Raw genomic sequence first — 16,475 nt, 5'->3', positions numbered from 1 at the left:
TTTTCCTTCACTGCTGACTGCAAAGCATTCTCACCACAATTTGACTGGTTTAACTGTTGTTATAGAAGATATTTTATATCTATTTTCAAACCTACACAACAATTGTCATATTAACATAATTTAAAACTAATGAAAATAATCAAATAATCTAGTGTTATTTGGTTCATGAGAGAGAGCTTTATAATAAGATATAATAGAAGTTAATGAGTGAGACATGGATAAAACACAGGGTTGTAATGAAAAAAAAAGGGGTGTAAAATGCATCATTAACAGAAAAGAGGCATGCTGGTGACTCCGTAAACTGTAGTTACAGATAAATGAAACAACACATTAACTATAATATGCTCTGGTGGTTCTAAATTCAGTAGTCTGTGTTTTCTGTGTAGTTTCTCCATAGTTTTAATCCACGGTCGATTACCTAAAGGGAGGACAGAAAAGATTATTTTAATAACAATAAAATACAATTTTAACAAAAAATGAATTCATTGTGGGACACCACTTTACCTTCACATGCTTTTGTTGACACACATCTTCAATGGATAAGGGATCAGGTGTTTTACGGCAGCACATTGCTGTGTCCCAGACCAGACTCTCAAAACATCGGCGGCTGCCAAGAAAAACACCCACACATGCACGACGCCAAGTGACAATCAGTCTTTTATTTCAAACAAATGCATTTTTAAAACTTCGGTCTGCATGTGTGTTTTCATGCACCTTGCTGAGGTCATATTGCTCTGTTGTTGAGGAGATGAAGGTCGGCCACTCTGGACACTTGGCTGTCTCACAGAGCTGAGAGCTGGCTGGTCTGTTTGGCTTTTCTTCCCTTGTTTGGAGTCAATTCCTGGAAGCACCTATGGAAGAAACATAATGGAAAATAGAACTGATTAATAAATAATAAAACATATGAACTAATAAACACTGTGTAGTACAGCAGTGCCATACACACAAATAACTACTGGATGCTGGTAATTCCATTCAGTGTGAACTGTTGCCATGGTGGCTTCCAAAAAAAACAAACGTTAAAGGAAGATAGTGTGTAACAGCTACGTGTAAGCTTCCATAGAGCTCTGTGGTGTTGTGTTGTGTTGTGGCTGGTTTGTGTTACTAACCAAATCTTGGATGCCTCGTTCCTCCTGCCAGCACAGTGAGTCTGTCTCTCTGTCCAGAAGTCTGGACCAGAGTTCACAGCAAGCAGAGAAAAACAAACTCCAGTCAGTTTAAAGAGCAGTTGAAAGACTTCTTCAATACATTCCTTATCTCCTGTCCCCCTATTTGTTATAATTGTGACTTGAAATAAATGTATAATCTATTAGTGCATTATTTCCTTTATATATCAGCCTGTTTGGTAAATGGCCAACCTTCGTGAGAAATCCATGTTGGTTACACAAAGATTATGCATTTTCTTCAGTCCTCTCAGGTAAATCTCTGCTTTCCTGCTCTTCTTGGGAATCTCAGGAATAATCTGGTTTGAGAGAAAGTAGCAAATGTGTATTTCCCACTGTTGTCCTGTGCTAGGCTACCACACACACTGTCTACAAGAGGTAATTATTTTGAGTAATTATTGGCTGACCTACCAAATCAGGCATCTTACTCTGGAAGTTCCTCATAAAGTTTGGCTGTAAGGTTGCAAATGTGGGAGCTTTCATCTGTGGGTGGCACATATTACATTCATTTATCATTCCCCCTTCCATTAATCATTTTGTAATTTAAAAAAGCACCACCCCGTTGTATAAGAGCTGAGGTAACCATGGTGTAAAAGTCAGGGGTGTCATAGCCAGTGTCATTTCCCACAGTCCTAGTGTCCCATTTGGCGCCTCTCTCTCCTCCTCCAACACCCCACCCAGTGCTAACTGTCACACTAGGCCACTTCCTGATGTGGGACTGCTGCACTGTGAATTAATTTTATTGATGTATATGGTCCTACATGGCCTCACGCACTCCCCCATCCTGATCCCTCCAGGATAATGCAGGTGCAACCAAAATTAATTTTTATTAACTCCTATTAAAGCTTAAAGGACCATTGCACAGTTGATCACATTTACAACAAATCACATACACTATATTTTACTTCACTGTTACAAAGTTTTCATGTCATTCTGTGCACTGGAATACTTTTATTCTGGTTTTCACATCTTCCAGGCCACCACTGGTTTCCATTTGGTTCAGTATAGTAATAACCTGAACTTTATAAGACATGAAACCTGTTTAAGTTATGACATCACTGTGAACATCATGTTGGCTTTAATTTTCAGATACTCATAGTTATGGTGTTGTTGTATAATAATGTAAAAAAAAAAAAAAATCAGAAAAATCTGCTCATTGTTATTAATTACCTAAATCCTGTTTGACAAGTTTCAAGTCTCTACTAGTTGATTTGTATACTGAAATAAAAGGAAGCCATGTGGGAACCTGAAAATTAGGAAAACACATTGAAATATATAAAGCATGATGATGCAAAACACCCATATTCTCCTTAAATGTGTACTCATATATATATTATAGAAATATGGTGGACTAAATAATAGCAATAGGCAATTTTACACAACAACACAAAAATTAAGACCTCAAAAATGACCATGAGTTGAAAAAAACCCAATCTCAACAAATTTATACATAAATATGATTTTAAAGGATAGTATTTGTTGTAGAGCCCCATCACATATTAATGTGAGATAAACAAGAAAGTGCACAACAGGAAGAAGTAGCAATAATCATGACCTTTAGAGCTCGTTCAACTGTGAATTTATTCTTTAAATGATAAAGTGAAGAGGCAGTCTGCTTCAGGACAACTACAATAAAACTCATATGTTTTGAAAGGGCGGTGGCTGCGTTCTGCTGTTGTGACTTCACCTCAGTTCCCACACATACAGTACGTACTATAGGTGCCTTCTAAACACACACACAACCTGCACCCTTGATTGACACCCTGAGGATGTCAACAGGGATGACAGGCCTTTTCGGACGCGGTGGATCTGAGATGTCAGTACAGAGCTGGGTTGAGTAATGCTCATGGAAGCCTGCTGGCTTTGACCAGTCTTGTCTGACCACTGTTTGCCTTCCCCTGCTCCCCCTCTAGCCAGGCTCATCCTCTGTTTGCTCAGGCCCATTTTGACACAGAGGTGAGGGAAAAATGAGTCCCGCATGCTTGTCCGTATATGCTCATCTCAGCACCTGAGCATAACCTCGTCTTCATTGTTTTCACTCTTCTGAGTCTCTAATGCTCCACGCCTAAAGATTAAAATAATGCGATCTATTCCTGTATCACCTCTTAATATTATATTTTTGTTGTCTTTACAATATATTTCATAATTTTGTCAACAAACTTTCACAGATTTTCTGTTTATTCTTTAGACTATTGGCATAAGGGCCTTTTCCTTAATACAAAAACAATTATACCCTGATTTGATACCTAAGAATTTAAACGAATAGTTCTACATATTGACAAGAGTTAGATGAGAAGATTGATACCACTCACATGTCTGTGCATTCAATATGAAGGTATAACCAGTAGCTGGTTAGCTTAGCTTAGCTTAGCAGAGCCTGGCTCTATCTGAAGTTAGCGAAATCTGCCTACCAGCACTTAAAACTCACTAATTAACACATTATGTCTTGCTCCTTTCATTTGTACAAAAACTGTAAAAATGGCAGTGCGGTTGTTTAATTTGGTAACAGGCTGCTGGCAGTAGCTTCATACTTACTGCAGAGAAATGAGAGCAGTATTAAATTTGTCATCTAATTCTTGGCAAGCGAGTAAGTGTATTTCTCAAAATGTCAAAGTATTCTTTTAAATAATTTGCTTGTTAAGTTCATTATGTCACTTATACACCGTGAGAGAAATTTAGAAACATTATTGTAGGTTCATGCCTGGTGGTTTGAGGAGGCAGTTGGGTGATCACTGCTCCAGGTGTGTTTGCCTCTCACTGCCCTTGTTAAGTGGGATTACTGCCCCTGTGGTTTTGACACTAACCTTGGGAAAAATTTGCTCAGTTTCATCCTTCTCCTGGCTGCCACCGAAGACCAGCTCTGCTGAACTCTCCCCTGAACCAGACACTTCTAACAACCTACAAACACAGACACATTTGAAATTTTGCAGCATCTACAAATGATAATGACTGAAGAAAACTGTCAACCCTTATAAAACATGTTAAAACATCCTCATCGCCTGGTTAACTTGCTTTCTGCTCTGATGTGTGAACTGCAGACAAAATGTCGAGTTGTTAATATATTCCTAATGGTGTGCTACTTCTCAAGAGTAGCCATAGTGTGGTGCAACTCACACCCGATAACACTGCACACTCGAGTGACAACACACTTTGTCTGCTGGGTGCAAACTGGCTCCCGGGAGGACTCCTGAGCAAGGCAGCGTTTACTCACAGTACAGTGCAGCAGGTAACAGATCTATACAAACCCCATGAGCTGCACAAGATGCAGGTGGAGGAAAGAGGATGTGGACCTGTGTACTCATACATGTACAATAATAACATTGACATGTTGACAGGTGACACTGTAGAAGCTTGAAAATGAAAAACTCTTAGAACTGATGCAGGATCTTTAAACATAAGGGGCAACAAGACCAATCCTGTCTTATGTACATTTTCCACTCATCAAGGTCAATATAGTAATAGACATGGTATGTTCTGGTCAATCTAATTTTGCAGACCTGTAATGCATACTTGTGAAATTCAACATGTTGAAGAGACCATGACCAGATGGCCACAAAGATAGCAAATTACTGCCTGAACTGTCCAATAAATCATAGCTGCTAATAATAAACATATAAATAGGCACAGACAGAAGGGATGAATTGGCTCATTGCTTAAAAACATAACCGAGGACTCTGCCGGCTCCATATTTTGGCTTCAGCTCTAATTGCTTTTATTTTGGGTATTTCTCATGGATGTGGGGAATGTACATATGGCACAGCTGAGGTGGGGGCAAAGGGGGCCGCTGTCTCGCCATGTTTGTCTGTGGAGCGGTGAGATTTTACACTGACGGAAGACTTGTCAGCACAAGCCTTCACTCGCCTTCTTACCAAGCTCCTAATGTCCCCAAGCCAGTGTGCTGTTCACAGTGGCAGCCTCTAACATCTTTACTAACATCATACATGCTCCTACTGAACAGAGTTCAGCGCTAATTAACAACAAGGGTGACATTGGCCGACACTGTTCTGTCAGACATTCACAGTGTGTAAACACAAAGGACCTCGACTACACTGGAGGATCTGAGCAGGTTCAAAAATTCTAAGAGATTCATTGGAGATGACTTCCTTTAGATAACATTCACATGTGTGAAGGTATAAAGAGACAGTGGCAGGAAACCCACACAATTAAAAAAAATGAAGATATGAGTTGTATTGTGTGAAAATTAGCTCATTTATAGTGCTAAGCTATAGTGCTGCTTCTAAGACAATAGTTTTTGCTTATCACCGAATAGGCTACAACATCTTCAATGGGTTCGTTAAAACTAAAGCATTTGTGGCAAATTTATTTTTAATAGCAGGGATAATACTTGTACACTTATCCTTAAATGGAACCACAACACAGCTCAAAGTCTAACAGGCTCTCAGATTATCTCTGCCACTTTTACTAAATGGAGCACTGTTTGTCTGGAAGCCCATAAAGCTTTTAAAAAAAAAAGAAGAAACTCTCCAAACACTTCAACATCTGCTTGCAGTGCTGGCATGAAGTGACACCACTGGCCCAATTGCCACATCTCTTTTGTAGTGGACATAATTATGGCATTTTTCCCCAGATGATGTTTGCAAGAGTCCAAGTGGCCGTCCGAAGAGGTGAGTCTCCTTAACAGAGGGGTCAGATCGTGTTTGGTCATCTCACTTCTACGTGAGTAATCAGCTCTCTCCTCCAGGAGGGTCCATGCTAAACAAGTCTCCAGTGGAGTCAGTGTTTGTTCTTGAAGGCAGTGCAAACACAGATCCAGAGAGCTCATAGTTAAGACCAGAGGCCCAAGATCTCCCTGCTGGCCCACAACCAACCCTGAGTGTATCTTTGAAACAATAAACCTCTCAGGAATTGGGAACTGTCCTCAGATGTGGGGAAAAATTTGAGCAACATTTTGGTACCTTAGTCAAATAAAGCTTAAGACTTACACATTGTGTCACATTACAAGTTGTGAAGTTGCAGGTTTTATGTGCTCAAAGGAGCAAAGATGACAATTGTTTAGAAAAACTTTGATGGAATTTTGAATTAAATTATAGATCTGTTTGATGAAGTAACCACAAAAAATGTTTTGCAGAAGAACAAAAGCAGTGCGGAGGGCAGAGATGGGTGCAGTGTGAAATCAAAAGATTGACTTTTCAGCTGTACTTTTAGCTACAAAGATGAAAAAAATGTTTCTTTTGTGATGTCTAGAGAAAACTGATTGAGAATAAGCCACAAAGTAGCTTCTAGCACCGGACAAGAAGAAAGAGAAAGTGATCAACACTAAAAAAAATTTTTAATTGAGAGAAAGACAGACTTATTGCTGTTCAGGTCACAACCTTGAGTAAGAAATGTGGTCCTCATGTCCTCTATCTCCATCAGTGCAGGGATGATGAAGTGATTCTGCTGTTGTCTGTTGAGCCATCAAATCAGCTGCAGATCTGCTGTCCAACACTGTTAACACATTACATCAACATACATACATAAATAGTCACATCTACTTTTTTTTACATAAACGATATAAAAAGAAACAAATATTTTTGTATAACAAACTTAACTTAACTCTTCTCCCTGACATCCTGCAGACTTCTCTGCAGCTTAGATGGGTGACAGTTATATTTGATGCACCTGTAAAAGTCTTCTAAGTCTTGGTGGGTTTTCAGATGTCCACGCTGAGTTAACTGGTTCTGGAGGTCAAAGATCTACATACAGATACATAAAAATAGTGGCATTAGAGATTTAAAGTAAGGTCTCCTTTTCCCATTTTTTTGTGTAATCATACTTTCAGTGTTGGGACAGCTGCTGCACAAGACTTACCAGGTAATAGCTGGTTTTGGGGAGGGACTCCAGGTATGAATCATTGTGCTGCAGCTTGGAGAAGGACAACTTCTTTTGTTTCTGAGCAAAGAAGAAAAGAGAAGGAGGCAGACAGACAGTCAGAGGACAGAGACAGAGTTTGGTGGGAATAGAGATTTAAAGTGAGGCTCCCTTGTTTCAGGGGCTGGGAAACAGAGCACACAGGACAAATGAGAAGTAAACATGCAACCACAGGAAGCCATTAACTGTAGCAAGGACCAATTAGGCCCCAGCAGGTGTTCTTGCCTTTGCCTGCTTTGGTCCTGCTTCACCTCAGTGTCTGTGACAGAGCCTCTCGATCTGAGCGCAGGAAACAACGGGTAGTTTCATTTGCTTAGCAATTTGAAGCAAAGGATTCCTACTGGAGGGCCTCTAAAGTCCTTTATTGCGTTCTCTTTGTCCCCCTCCCCTAGTGCAAGTCATTAGAGAGGACAATTACATCCTCCTAAAGAAGCTCTGCTTTTTTACAGGAGGGGAAGATAAGACAGGATCTCTCTCATGTTAAACCCCCTCAATGCAGGCGCTCTCTGAAGCTTATTGCTCTCTTCACACCCAGTCAGAAGAGAGACAAGACAGTCAAAATCAAAGTCAATCACGTCGGCCACAGCGGAAGAAGAGTTACACACAGAACGGTCTCTTTCATGTAAAGGAAAAGTGAAATTTGTGAGACTTTAGTAAAAGAGTGAACACAAGTGTCACTTGTAAATGATTTGTTTCACCTGCAGAAAGTTTTAACTTAAACAGGTTCACACAATAGTTGCCACTGTCGTCACAGTTCATCAACATACTGTACTGCCCATATTGTGCTGGACATACAGTCATAGGAATTAGATGTTAACTGCAGCTGTAATTATGTTAATGATATGCATGTCACTTCAGGAGTAAAAGAGAATGTGAAGGTGTCGCAGTCAAGAGGGGCTTTGATTTGCAGGGTTGTGTATTTGAGCCCAGACAGAGAGAGAGAGAGAGAGATAGTATAGTCAAGACTGGATTACCAACTGGACGACCCAAAAAACCCTGATTCCCTGCATGTCCATTGGTTTTTGATATATATATATCAATATATATTTTGGTTAATGTAGTTAAAAATTTCCACCAATGTACAAAATCAACTAGGGCAGGTCTTGCATTTTACCTGAGCTTGTGCCTTGCAGGGGGTCTCTGGTTGTAAGATCTTTATTATCTAAGTTTATGTTGTGCCCACATGGTCCATATTTGTAAAGAAAGCCCTGTTTAATCAAATTACCACAAACTAATTTAACAACAGAACATCTGGTGCGCCAGGTATTAAAATTTCAGCACTCTCATGGTCAACATGAGGAAGCTGTCATGTAGTCTGCTGGGAAATCTGCACTTGATGTTAACTTGGAGGTGACAGGGTTCATACATAATGCACAGAGGGCAGGAGGTGGAAGGGTTTGGGGGCCGGTAGGCGCTCTAGGCAGCAGATTTTTACCCCCATGATAGGTAGTAATAATGGGACAACACTCTGCAGGCAAGAAATAGAAACAATAAACTGGAAACAACTCCAACGTGGGGCCATGGGATATCAGGGACAGCAAGGATCAGGTAAAAAGTAAAAGTTTAATACATTAAGAATATAATAATACAATTTAAGGTATAATAATAAATAATATTATTAAAAGAAAAACACTTATCTCTCATTTTATCCCACTAAATATGAATGTCAGACAGGTCATACAACAAGTACATGACACATAAAGTCCTTAATTTTACAGTTTAGTTGACATTTACATTCAATGCTTTACCTTCTTTTCATTCTCTGACTTTGCTCCGGCTGTCTCATGTCTCTGCTGTAGTGCTAATCTTTGTGAATGGACTTTGTCTTTGAGCAGGGCAGCGTAGCGGCAGTAGAGAGCATCTCTGAGACGGTGCATGTTCCTGTAAGCCTCAAGATGGCGCTGGAACATAAAGAAACTGAAAGGAACCAGCTGAAAGGAAATGAGCTAAAAGGAAGCACTACCTGAGTATGGAGGCAGAGGGCAGGGATTACAGTATTGAGTAGAAATAAGGACGTGATGACATTATTGATTACTGTGAGCTACTGACCATATTCGAGCATATTTGTGTCCTCCAAATAGTGTCTCTGACTGACAGCAGAATTAGTGTCTTAGTGATTATGAAAGTGTCGTTATGGTTGTGGCAATGATATTTATGAACCTGCTCCAGCTGAGCCTGACGCCTGGCCTTGGCCTCTTGGTCTGGGTCTGGGCCGCTGTCTTGAATCACCTTCCTCCTCAAGAGTTCAGCTTTGTCTTCATCGCCTGCCTATCAACAGTAAAAACCCAATTTAGATGCTGTGGGAGGGAAACAGTCAGCTTGCCCAAAGATTAAATAAAGAATGCATTTTTGGTAATCCCTCTCGTCTGCCAAGAGCATCTGCCCACACAACTGCCTGACATTGTGTTCTTGCAATGCCCAGCCAAAAAAAGGAAGGAGGAATATGCCCACCTCCTTTCCTACAATGCAAAGCCCTTATATCCAGATCTTCAGCATGTCTCTAGAAAACAATTTTGTAAGGCTGTGATCTGCCCTAAGCCTATCATTGGGAAACAGTGTCCTTTAATCCTGATGAAGGGGGCTGATGAGGATTGATACTCAACAGATGTCAGAGGGGGAAGTTTTGGGGACAGATTTCAACCACTACATCTAGAGGGAAATGTTGACTTGTCCCAACAAAGACCATCAAGAGTAGAAAGAGAAAATATAAGATGAAAAGCAAAATATGGAGCACAAATCAGGAATGCGGCAAAAAAATGCAAGGCTAATGGGAGCAGCAACATGCATGCCAAAGCAGATTAACTACACAGAAAAACATGGAGCTACATGCTTCCTTTTATCACCCTCAAATAAAAAATAAAACATGTTTGAGCTTTGATGGGAGGTCTGATCTTCTTTCTGAGGTCATGCTGCCTCTGGGAAATGCCTTGTCCTTAACAGGCTGCCACTGAATGACCGCATTACTAAGTTTTATGGGCCGAGTCTGTTCAGGAAGTGTCTGTTTTGTCTTTTCTCACAAAAGCTGCTGGAGACACTGGATTTATCAGTTCCGTTGCCACAGTGATGCTGTCACTGCAGAGTAAAGGGACCTGCAGTTCATTGCTCTGTCTGCTGTGTGCATGTGTCAGTGATGGGGCGAAGGCAGCATCCATCTGAGCTCCCTGCCACTATAAATCAGTAGAGGATAATACAGCTGTCCTGCTGTACTAGACGGTGATCATGATGCTGCAGAGAGGTGAACAGAAGCCTGCAGCCATTTCTTTTTTCTTTTTTTTTTTCTTTTTTTTTTACCCCTGATTCAAAAAAGGGCACAGGAGAAATGGCTGGGAGCTCATCAGAGATTGAGACATTGCAAACAGAATCAGAAAAGAAAAGACATGAGATGCTGCAGGTCTAAACAGTATGTGGCAGAGGTCCAGTGCTCAATGGAAAGACCTACAGCATAGGGTGGAGTTAAGAACTCAAAATGAGAAAGACCTTGAAGGTCAGATTCAAGAATGTGTTTCCAGTTGTAACCAAGCCGACCGTCTCAACTTTTGCCAGTTCCCACTTCTTTAAATCCAACTTTTCCTATTGAGTACAAGTATCTGAATAACTTCAGCCCTAATAATGCAGATCTTACCCCCAGGACAGACACAGTCATGAATAGTTCTGCCTCAAGCCTGAATCAGACAGCAATGAATACCAGTGCCGAGAAAAAAAAAAAGGGAGCGAGGGAGGGAGGCACATAAACAAGGCCACAATTGAAATGACACAATAGAGGAGGATTACACAACTTTCAGTCACCGAGCCAGTTGATAATATCATCACAGGATCCATGGAGAACCGAACAAGTCTTGGTACACACTGTACTGGCTCAGTCGTGATCTCAGTCCGCTCCATGCGACAATAAAACAACTTTGTGACACTGAATGGGAGCATCTATTCAGGACACATTGCTTTATTCTAGTAGCCCGTTTGTTTACTCACATGGCATAAATAAGAAATCTGTAATGTCTTGTACAAAGCTGTGCTTTACATATATTTGACACCTGATTGATTATGTCATGAATTCTTGAATTTTTCCAGGATAACAGCATAATAAAATATGAAACTCTGAGTGGTGATGAGTCTGTTTTTAGAAAATACCTTTCTGACACCAACAGGTGATAAGTGTGCATCCCAGGTAGAGAGATGATTCCTTGATTGATGAAAGTCTTTGCACTTGGATCTCATGACAAATCTACTATCAAGGTAACCTTTAGAGAAACAAGGCAAGTCACGACTGAAAAATAGTACTGAAAAAAATTTAGGAATCCTCTCTGCTGATGTGTAAACATCACATTCCAGAGTAATACGTAACCACAATGTTACCTGAGCATACAAGTATTTTTTCAAAAAAAGCTTACCAGCTGTTGGTGTTTGAGGGCTTCAAATTCACTGCAGTGTCTTAACATATTCTAGCTCACACTCGTCTGTCCAAGTTGTTATTGAGCTTTAAAGCGTACCACACTCTGAGTAAAACTCTGGTTACCAAGTGACAGAGAACAATAAAAGAAGGCTAAAGCTTATTACTCCCATACACACAAATACACACATTTTAAATATGTTAGTGACCCCACATGAAGATTTAATGTGTCAAAGGATTGCATATAATTACTGTTTCTGTAGGACAATATACAGACACCTGCAGTAATTCAGTAAAGAAGCCTTCATATTCTAATATTTGGTTTATTGCATTCAGTTCTGTTTTTTGCTGGAAACACACTGGTTTGTTGCTAGTCCCTCAGTTGGTCCTAGCAACAAACCAGAATTCAGTTTTTTGCTAAAACTTATGTACACGCAGTTCTGCAGGACATTTTGAATAGAAACTTCTCCCAGATTTTGGTACCAAGGCTCTCTTGTAGCTATGTGCAATGCTTAGTTTGATATTCCATAAGGAAAGCAGACTGGAGGTAATTTCCTGAATGGATCATGCACCTGGGCCCTACAGAGGCCCTACACTGGTCAACCCTGCTTAACAGGAAATCTAAGAAGCTTAGAACACTAATGCCCAAATGGCCTCAGGTAGCTACAGTGGCAACAAAGAGTCTTTAAAATACCATCTGGAGATTGGCCAGAAGTGTAACTGAAATCTAAATGACTTCAAATCAGCATCATGTAACAGAATTATTTAAGAGGCACAACACACAAATCAGCTTGTTAAGATTTAAAAGGCTCAGTGACACTTGGGTAATTAAAAAAAAAACATTTTTACTTCAAATGGCATAAAATTATCAGCTGAGAAAACGTTTGACAGTACAAATATTTAGCAAATATTAAATATTGTACATCACTGATAAATCCCTACAAATGATATAACCCTCTTACTCGAGGAAAAATAAACAGTCCAGTTTGGTTTCAGCAGCAGGCGCATAAAGCGCTGTTGTTGACAGCTTATTGTTCTCTGACACAAAGGAACGGTTTCGCGTGCCTTTACGCAAATCCCTGTGCCAATCCAGGCGCCCCACTGAAAACAAAAACCATGTGCAAAGGACGAGAATATTAAGGTATTCAATTCAAACTTCAACAAATTATTGAATAGGCATAAACTCGCAAAGCAACATCCCTGTGAACCATAAGAAGCACTGTTGGTTGAGCCATGGGCTGCAATTAAGCTTTAAAATCGTATTTCTGTTGAGGAAAGTGATATTTTTTCTTATTCCAGTTCAATTTACTCGTCTGTTTTTGTTTTCTTGACTAAGAGTCAATTTCCTCATTTGCTTTTTTCACACTTATTTTGGGAGTAATTCAGAAACACGTGGACATTCCTCTACAGACATTTGCAAACATTTAATTTACACTTATATTTAAGACTTAAATTTAAGATGCCATTGCAGCAGGACTACATCAGTGCACACTTTTCACGAGTCCATCATCGCTTCAGTCAGCTATGAAATGAAAGATCAAGTGATCAAATCAAATGTCAGGTATCAGCAGCCTTTAAGGTGCGGGAGTGCAGAAAGTTTGTCGACTTTTCCCAAAGCAGCGGCATTTTCGACCCCTTTGAGCCACTCTTTACATTTCCTCACTACAGTCTCGTCCACATCTCCATCCTCCTCTTCATACTCCACGTCATCGTACTTGTATTGATCGTTCAACAGAGATATTTTAACGATGGCGGTGATGTCCTGCTCTGCTCCCTCCGCTTTGGCGACTGGTGCGCTGCCCTTGGACGCTCCGTGCGCCTTTTTGGAAGGAAAAACGCGCCTGTGCCTGAAGTCCGCGGCCGCGCAACACTTCTGTTGCTTCGCCAGCATCTGCTTTTCAAGATTTCGTTTTTGGATGACGAGAACGGCTTCAGGGGTGAGACTGAGGGTGAACTGAATCTCCTTCTTCCCTTCCTCTTTGCCATGGAGAAGTCTGGATGAGTCCATGGAGCTGGAGCGCCTGACACCTTCCGATGAGTCCTGAGGTTTGGGCAACGTCAGCCAGGAGCACTGACCGGCACCCGGCTTCTGCGCTGGGCTTTTACTCTTCTCTTGATGAGCTTTCCGCCCCAAATTCCTTAAATTCGCCGATGTCCAAGATGTGGACTGCTTCTCCTTTTCGGAACCTTTTTCTCCGCCGGATTTGCTGGTGAGCTCAGTCTGAGGAGGCACTCCGTTGGCTTTCTTTTTCCCGAATAGTTCCCTTCCAGGAGAAGAGATCCGCTGGTGGAGGCTGATGGGCGGAAAAGGCATTTTTGTGACTGGAAGTGATCAGGATATAAAAACGTGCAAATGTTCAAAGTGCAGATGAGGAAGCCCTGCACAAAGCGACGATCGGCGCTCTGCGGGCATTATCCAACAGCGAGGTGAAGGGAGGCTGTAGTGCACCTGTTGGCCACACTGACTAGAAATCAACTGGTGAGCACACACACAGACTGGCTGTTTTATGACCGTCCTGGCAGGAAGGCGTGGTCAGGAGACGCACCAAACAAAGCCACGAAAAAACTGCGGTGATGTCATTTCATCATTTCCAATAACTTCCGATGAGCCACATGCACCTCATGCTCCCCTCAGATTTTCTCACAGCGCCTCTGCCGTTTTCCAGCCACTGGAGAAGTTCACACGCACATAGCCTGCTTCACAAATTGTTTACCTGAATCAACCTGGAAGGTATTAATCATCTTCATGTATTGATATGAATGGTGTCAGTTTAGTTTCTGTGACACATGGATATTTTTTTAACTTAAAGTGACAGCAGGTTTATCTGATTTCCTTAAATGTGACTCATATTTATCACCTATTTTTAAGAGTTAAATTTAGATTTTACAGTAGTCCTGTCTATGGGAATATATCTCGCTTATAAAAACACTGATTAGCCCTTAGTGCCTATAGATAACCTGGTTGTCCTTGACCTAAGAAAACATGTCACAGGCACAATGACATGCATCTTGATTTTAGCTTTTCAGTCAGTCAATATAGTCTCAAATGTCAATTAACTGACGCGTGTGGATGGCCCATTGTTGTCGTGTGGACCGTGTAGCCTATGAAAGGCAATCTGAGGGAATATACAAATAGTATAGAGCATTGATTTCTCCTCCTTTCTGCTGTTATCTGCACTTTCACCCAGACAGTTCCACAATTGATTCAATGTAATTTTGTTTCCCTCAGTGTGGGTTGCAAGAGGAAATCAATACTCACCTTCTAGATCTATAGTTTATACCATTTATTTGATATTGCCTGAGCATATGTTACAATTTGTAGAACACTTTGCCTTTAAGTCATTCAACAGATAATTACTTAATTCATTGATTACCATACCAAATTTAAGTGTTATTACATATATCTTTACAATTTACAACACTGAATATGTGCAACATAACTATGTGATTTGAAATGGCATAATAAAAACTGGCATAATAGTTGCTATGATTAGAATAACATTCCTGTAGTTGATCATTTTTATGTACACAGTTCAGCCCGATCATCCTGACTAACTCATCTGTGACAAACCACGACAAGTTATTTATTCATCTTTACAAGATGGGATCATTAAGCTGAAGAGCACCCAGTGTTTAATTTCAGCGGCTGCCTTGGTGTGGTATCCTTCTTCTCTCTGACATAACAATGGATTAGAAGTAATAAAGAGGAAACAGGACACTAACAGATTGCTGGGGTCAGGGTATTTTCCCCCCCACATCCTCAAACTTTTAATCCAAAAATAGCGGGTAAAGAAAACTGATCACAAAAACAACCAACCTCCCTTCATTCAAGATAATTATTTTATCCCTCAGATTACTTGGAGAGTATATGGTGCTCAGGGATTTGCTGGCTCTCTGCCAAGTTAGTTGAACAAGTAGTACTGAAGGGAGATTTTGTCCATGCTAATCCACTGCCACATTATACAAGCACCTAATGAAAACATGTGGGGGCTGCACAACAGGCATTGAAATGCAGTTATTTAGTACAAAGAAAACCTAGAGGCATGTTTGCTGAACCTGAAGCAAACCTTGCAACTACTACATAGGATGATAGGAAGCACTGTGGCTTTCTTTATGTGGAGACTGATGCGTTAAACAGCTTTAAAATCATTTCTTCACTGTAAACCAAACAGATTGATGACTGACTGCTGGTCCAAGGTGCTCTATAAAATAAGAAGATGTACACCTTCTCATCAGGATAATATGAACATCTGCAGCACAGATGGGGGGTAGGCTGAGGTTACGAATCTTCTGGAGGAGGTTGTCATGGCAACCCTATCCTCAAAGGCTATGCCATCATGCTGAAGCAATATAGGATCCCAATGCAAGCTATATTAGGTTATTAGGTCATGTCAAAAGCACAATGTTCAGAAAAGCGTAATTAACTGGGTCATTGCTACATCTGGCAGGAAATCAAATTTAAAAAGGAGAAGCAATTTTAATGTAATGAGCTAAGGGGGCGGGGGGGGGGCAGGTGTATTCACATACACATGGAAGACTAACAGACACTAGACAGGCGCTGATTTTTAATCTATTTAGCTGGAAAAACCTCAAAAGAGTCGTGGATATCAGATATCCCTGTGTATTACCACTGAAGCGGTGCCTCTATTGCCTGAGGGAAAATAGTTAGATAAAAACACTGAATAACATCTGAGAGCATATTTATACATCAGTGCCTAGTCAGAAGACAGAAAGAAAATGTGTTTTAATATTTGTGGGTAAGTCAGCACACCATTTAAATATCCAGAAGAAAATGTAATCTCACACTGTTAAAAATGTAAATATGTATGGTTGGTCAATGTCTCAACTCTTCATATATACTGTATGTAAATACAAATATTATACAGTAAGGCACTTGCGCTGTAAATTACAATGTAGAAAGTCAAAAACAAAGTCAAAATGATTTCCCTGCATTTAAATGGTATAAAACCCTCAGAAAACATGAGAATATCTTTAAATATATTAAGTATTAAAGGCACTCTTCTCTCAAAACACAAGCAAAAGGTGATAAGCGT

At 40.4% G+C, this 16,475-nt stretch overlaps 2 protein-coding genes across 3 annotated transcripts; both read right to left on the bottom strand.

The window, feature by feature from the left end:
* Positions 1-7: 7 nt before the first annotated feature.
* Positions 8-7,245, bottom strand: LOC121911861. Of its 2 annotated transcripts, none has more exons than XM_042433757.1 (10): positions 6,975-7,245; positions 6,786-6,859; positions 6,497-6,611; positions 3,968-4,061; positions 1,575-1,646; positions 1,359-1,462; positions 1,110-1,170; positions 715-851; positions 505-607; positions 8-418 (listed from the first exon to the last, which is right to left on the bottom strand). In XM_042433757.1, exons 3-10 carry the CDS (start codon positions 6,580-6,582, stop codon positions 362-364), a joined length of 714 nt encoding a protein of 237 aa, XP_042289691.1. In that variant the 5' UTR covers positions 6,583-6,611; positions 6,786-6,859; positions 6,975-7,245; the 3' UTR covers positions 8-361. The 2 variants fall into 2 exon arrangements, with proteins under 2 accessions (XP_042289691.1, XP_042289690.1); XM_042433756.1 differs by having other exon boundaries at positions 6,720-6,859; positions 6,975-7,244.
* Positions 7,246-10,887: 3,642 nt separating this feature from the next.
* prr18 (proline rich 18) lies at positions 10,888-16,054 on the bottom strand. Its single transcript, XM_042433758.1, has one exon. The coding sequence runs from the start codon at positions 13,733-13,735 to the stop codon at positions 12,986-12,988; it is 750 nt and encodes a 249-aa protein (XP_042289692.1). The 5' UTR covers positions 13,736-16,054; the 3' UTR covers positions 10,888-12,985.
* Between the last annotated feature and the right edge of the window lie 421 nt (positions 16,055-16,475).

This window comes from Thunnus maccoyii, chromosome 14, assembly GCF_910596095.1.
Source record: "Thunnus maccoyii chromosome 14, fThuMac1.1, whole genome shotgun sequence".
Taxonomy (NCBI): Eukaryota; Metazoa; Chordata; class Actinopteri; order Scombriformes; family Scombridae; genus Thunnus; species Thunnus maccoyii.
The sequence above is the reverse complement of the archived record's forward strand: the minus strand, read 5'-3'. Positions and strand labels throughout refer to the sequence as shown.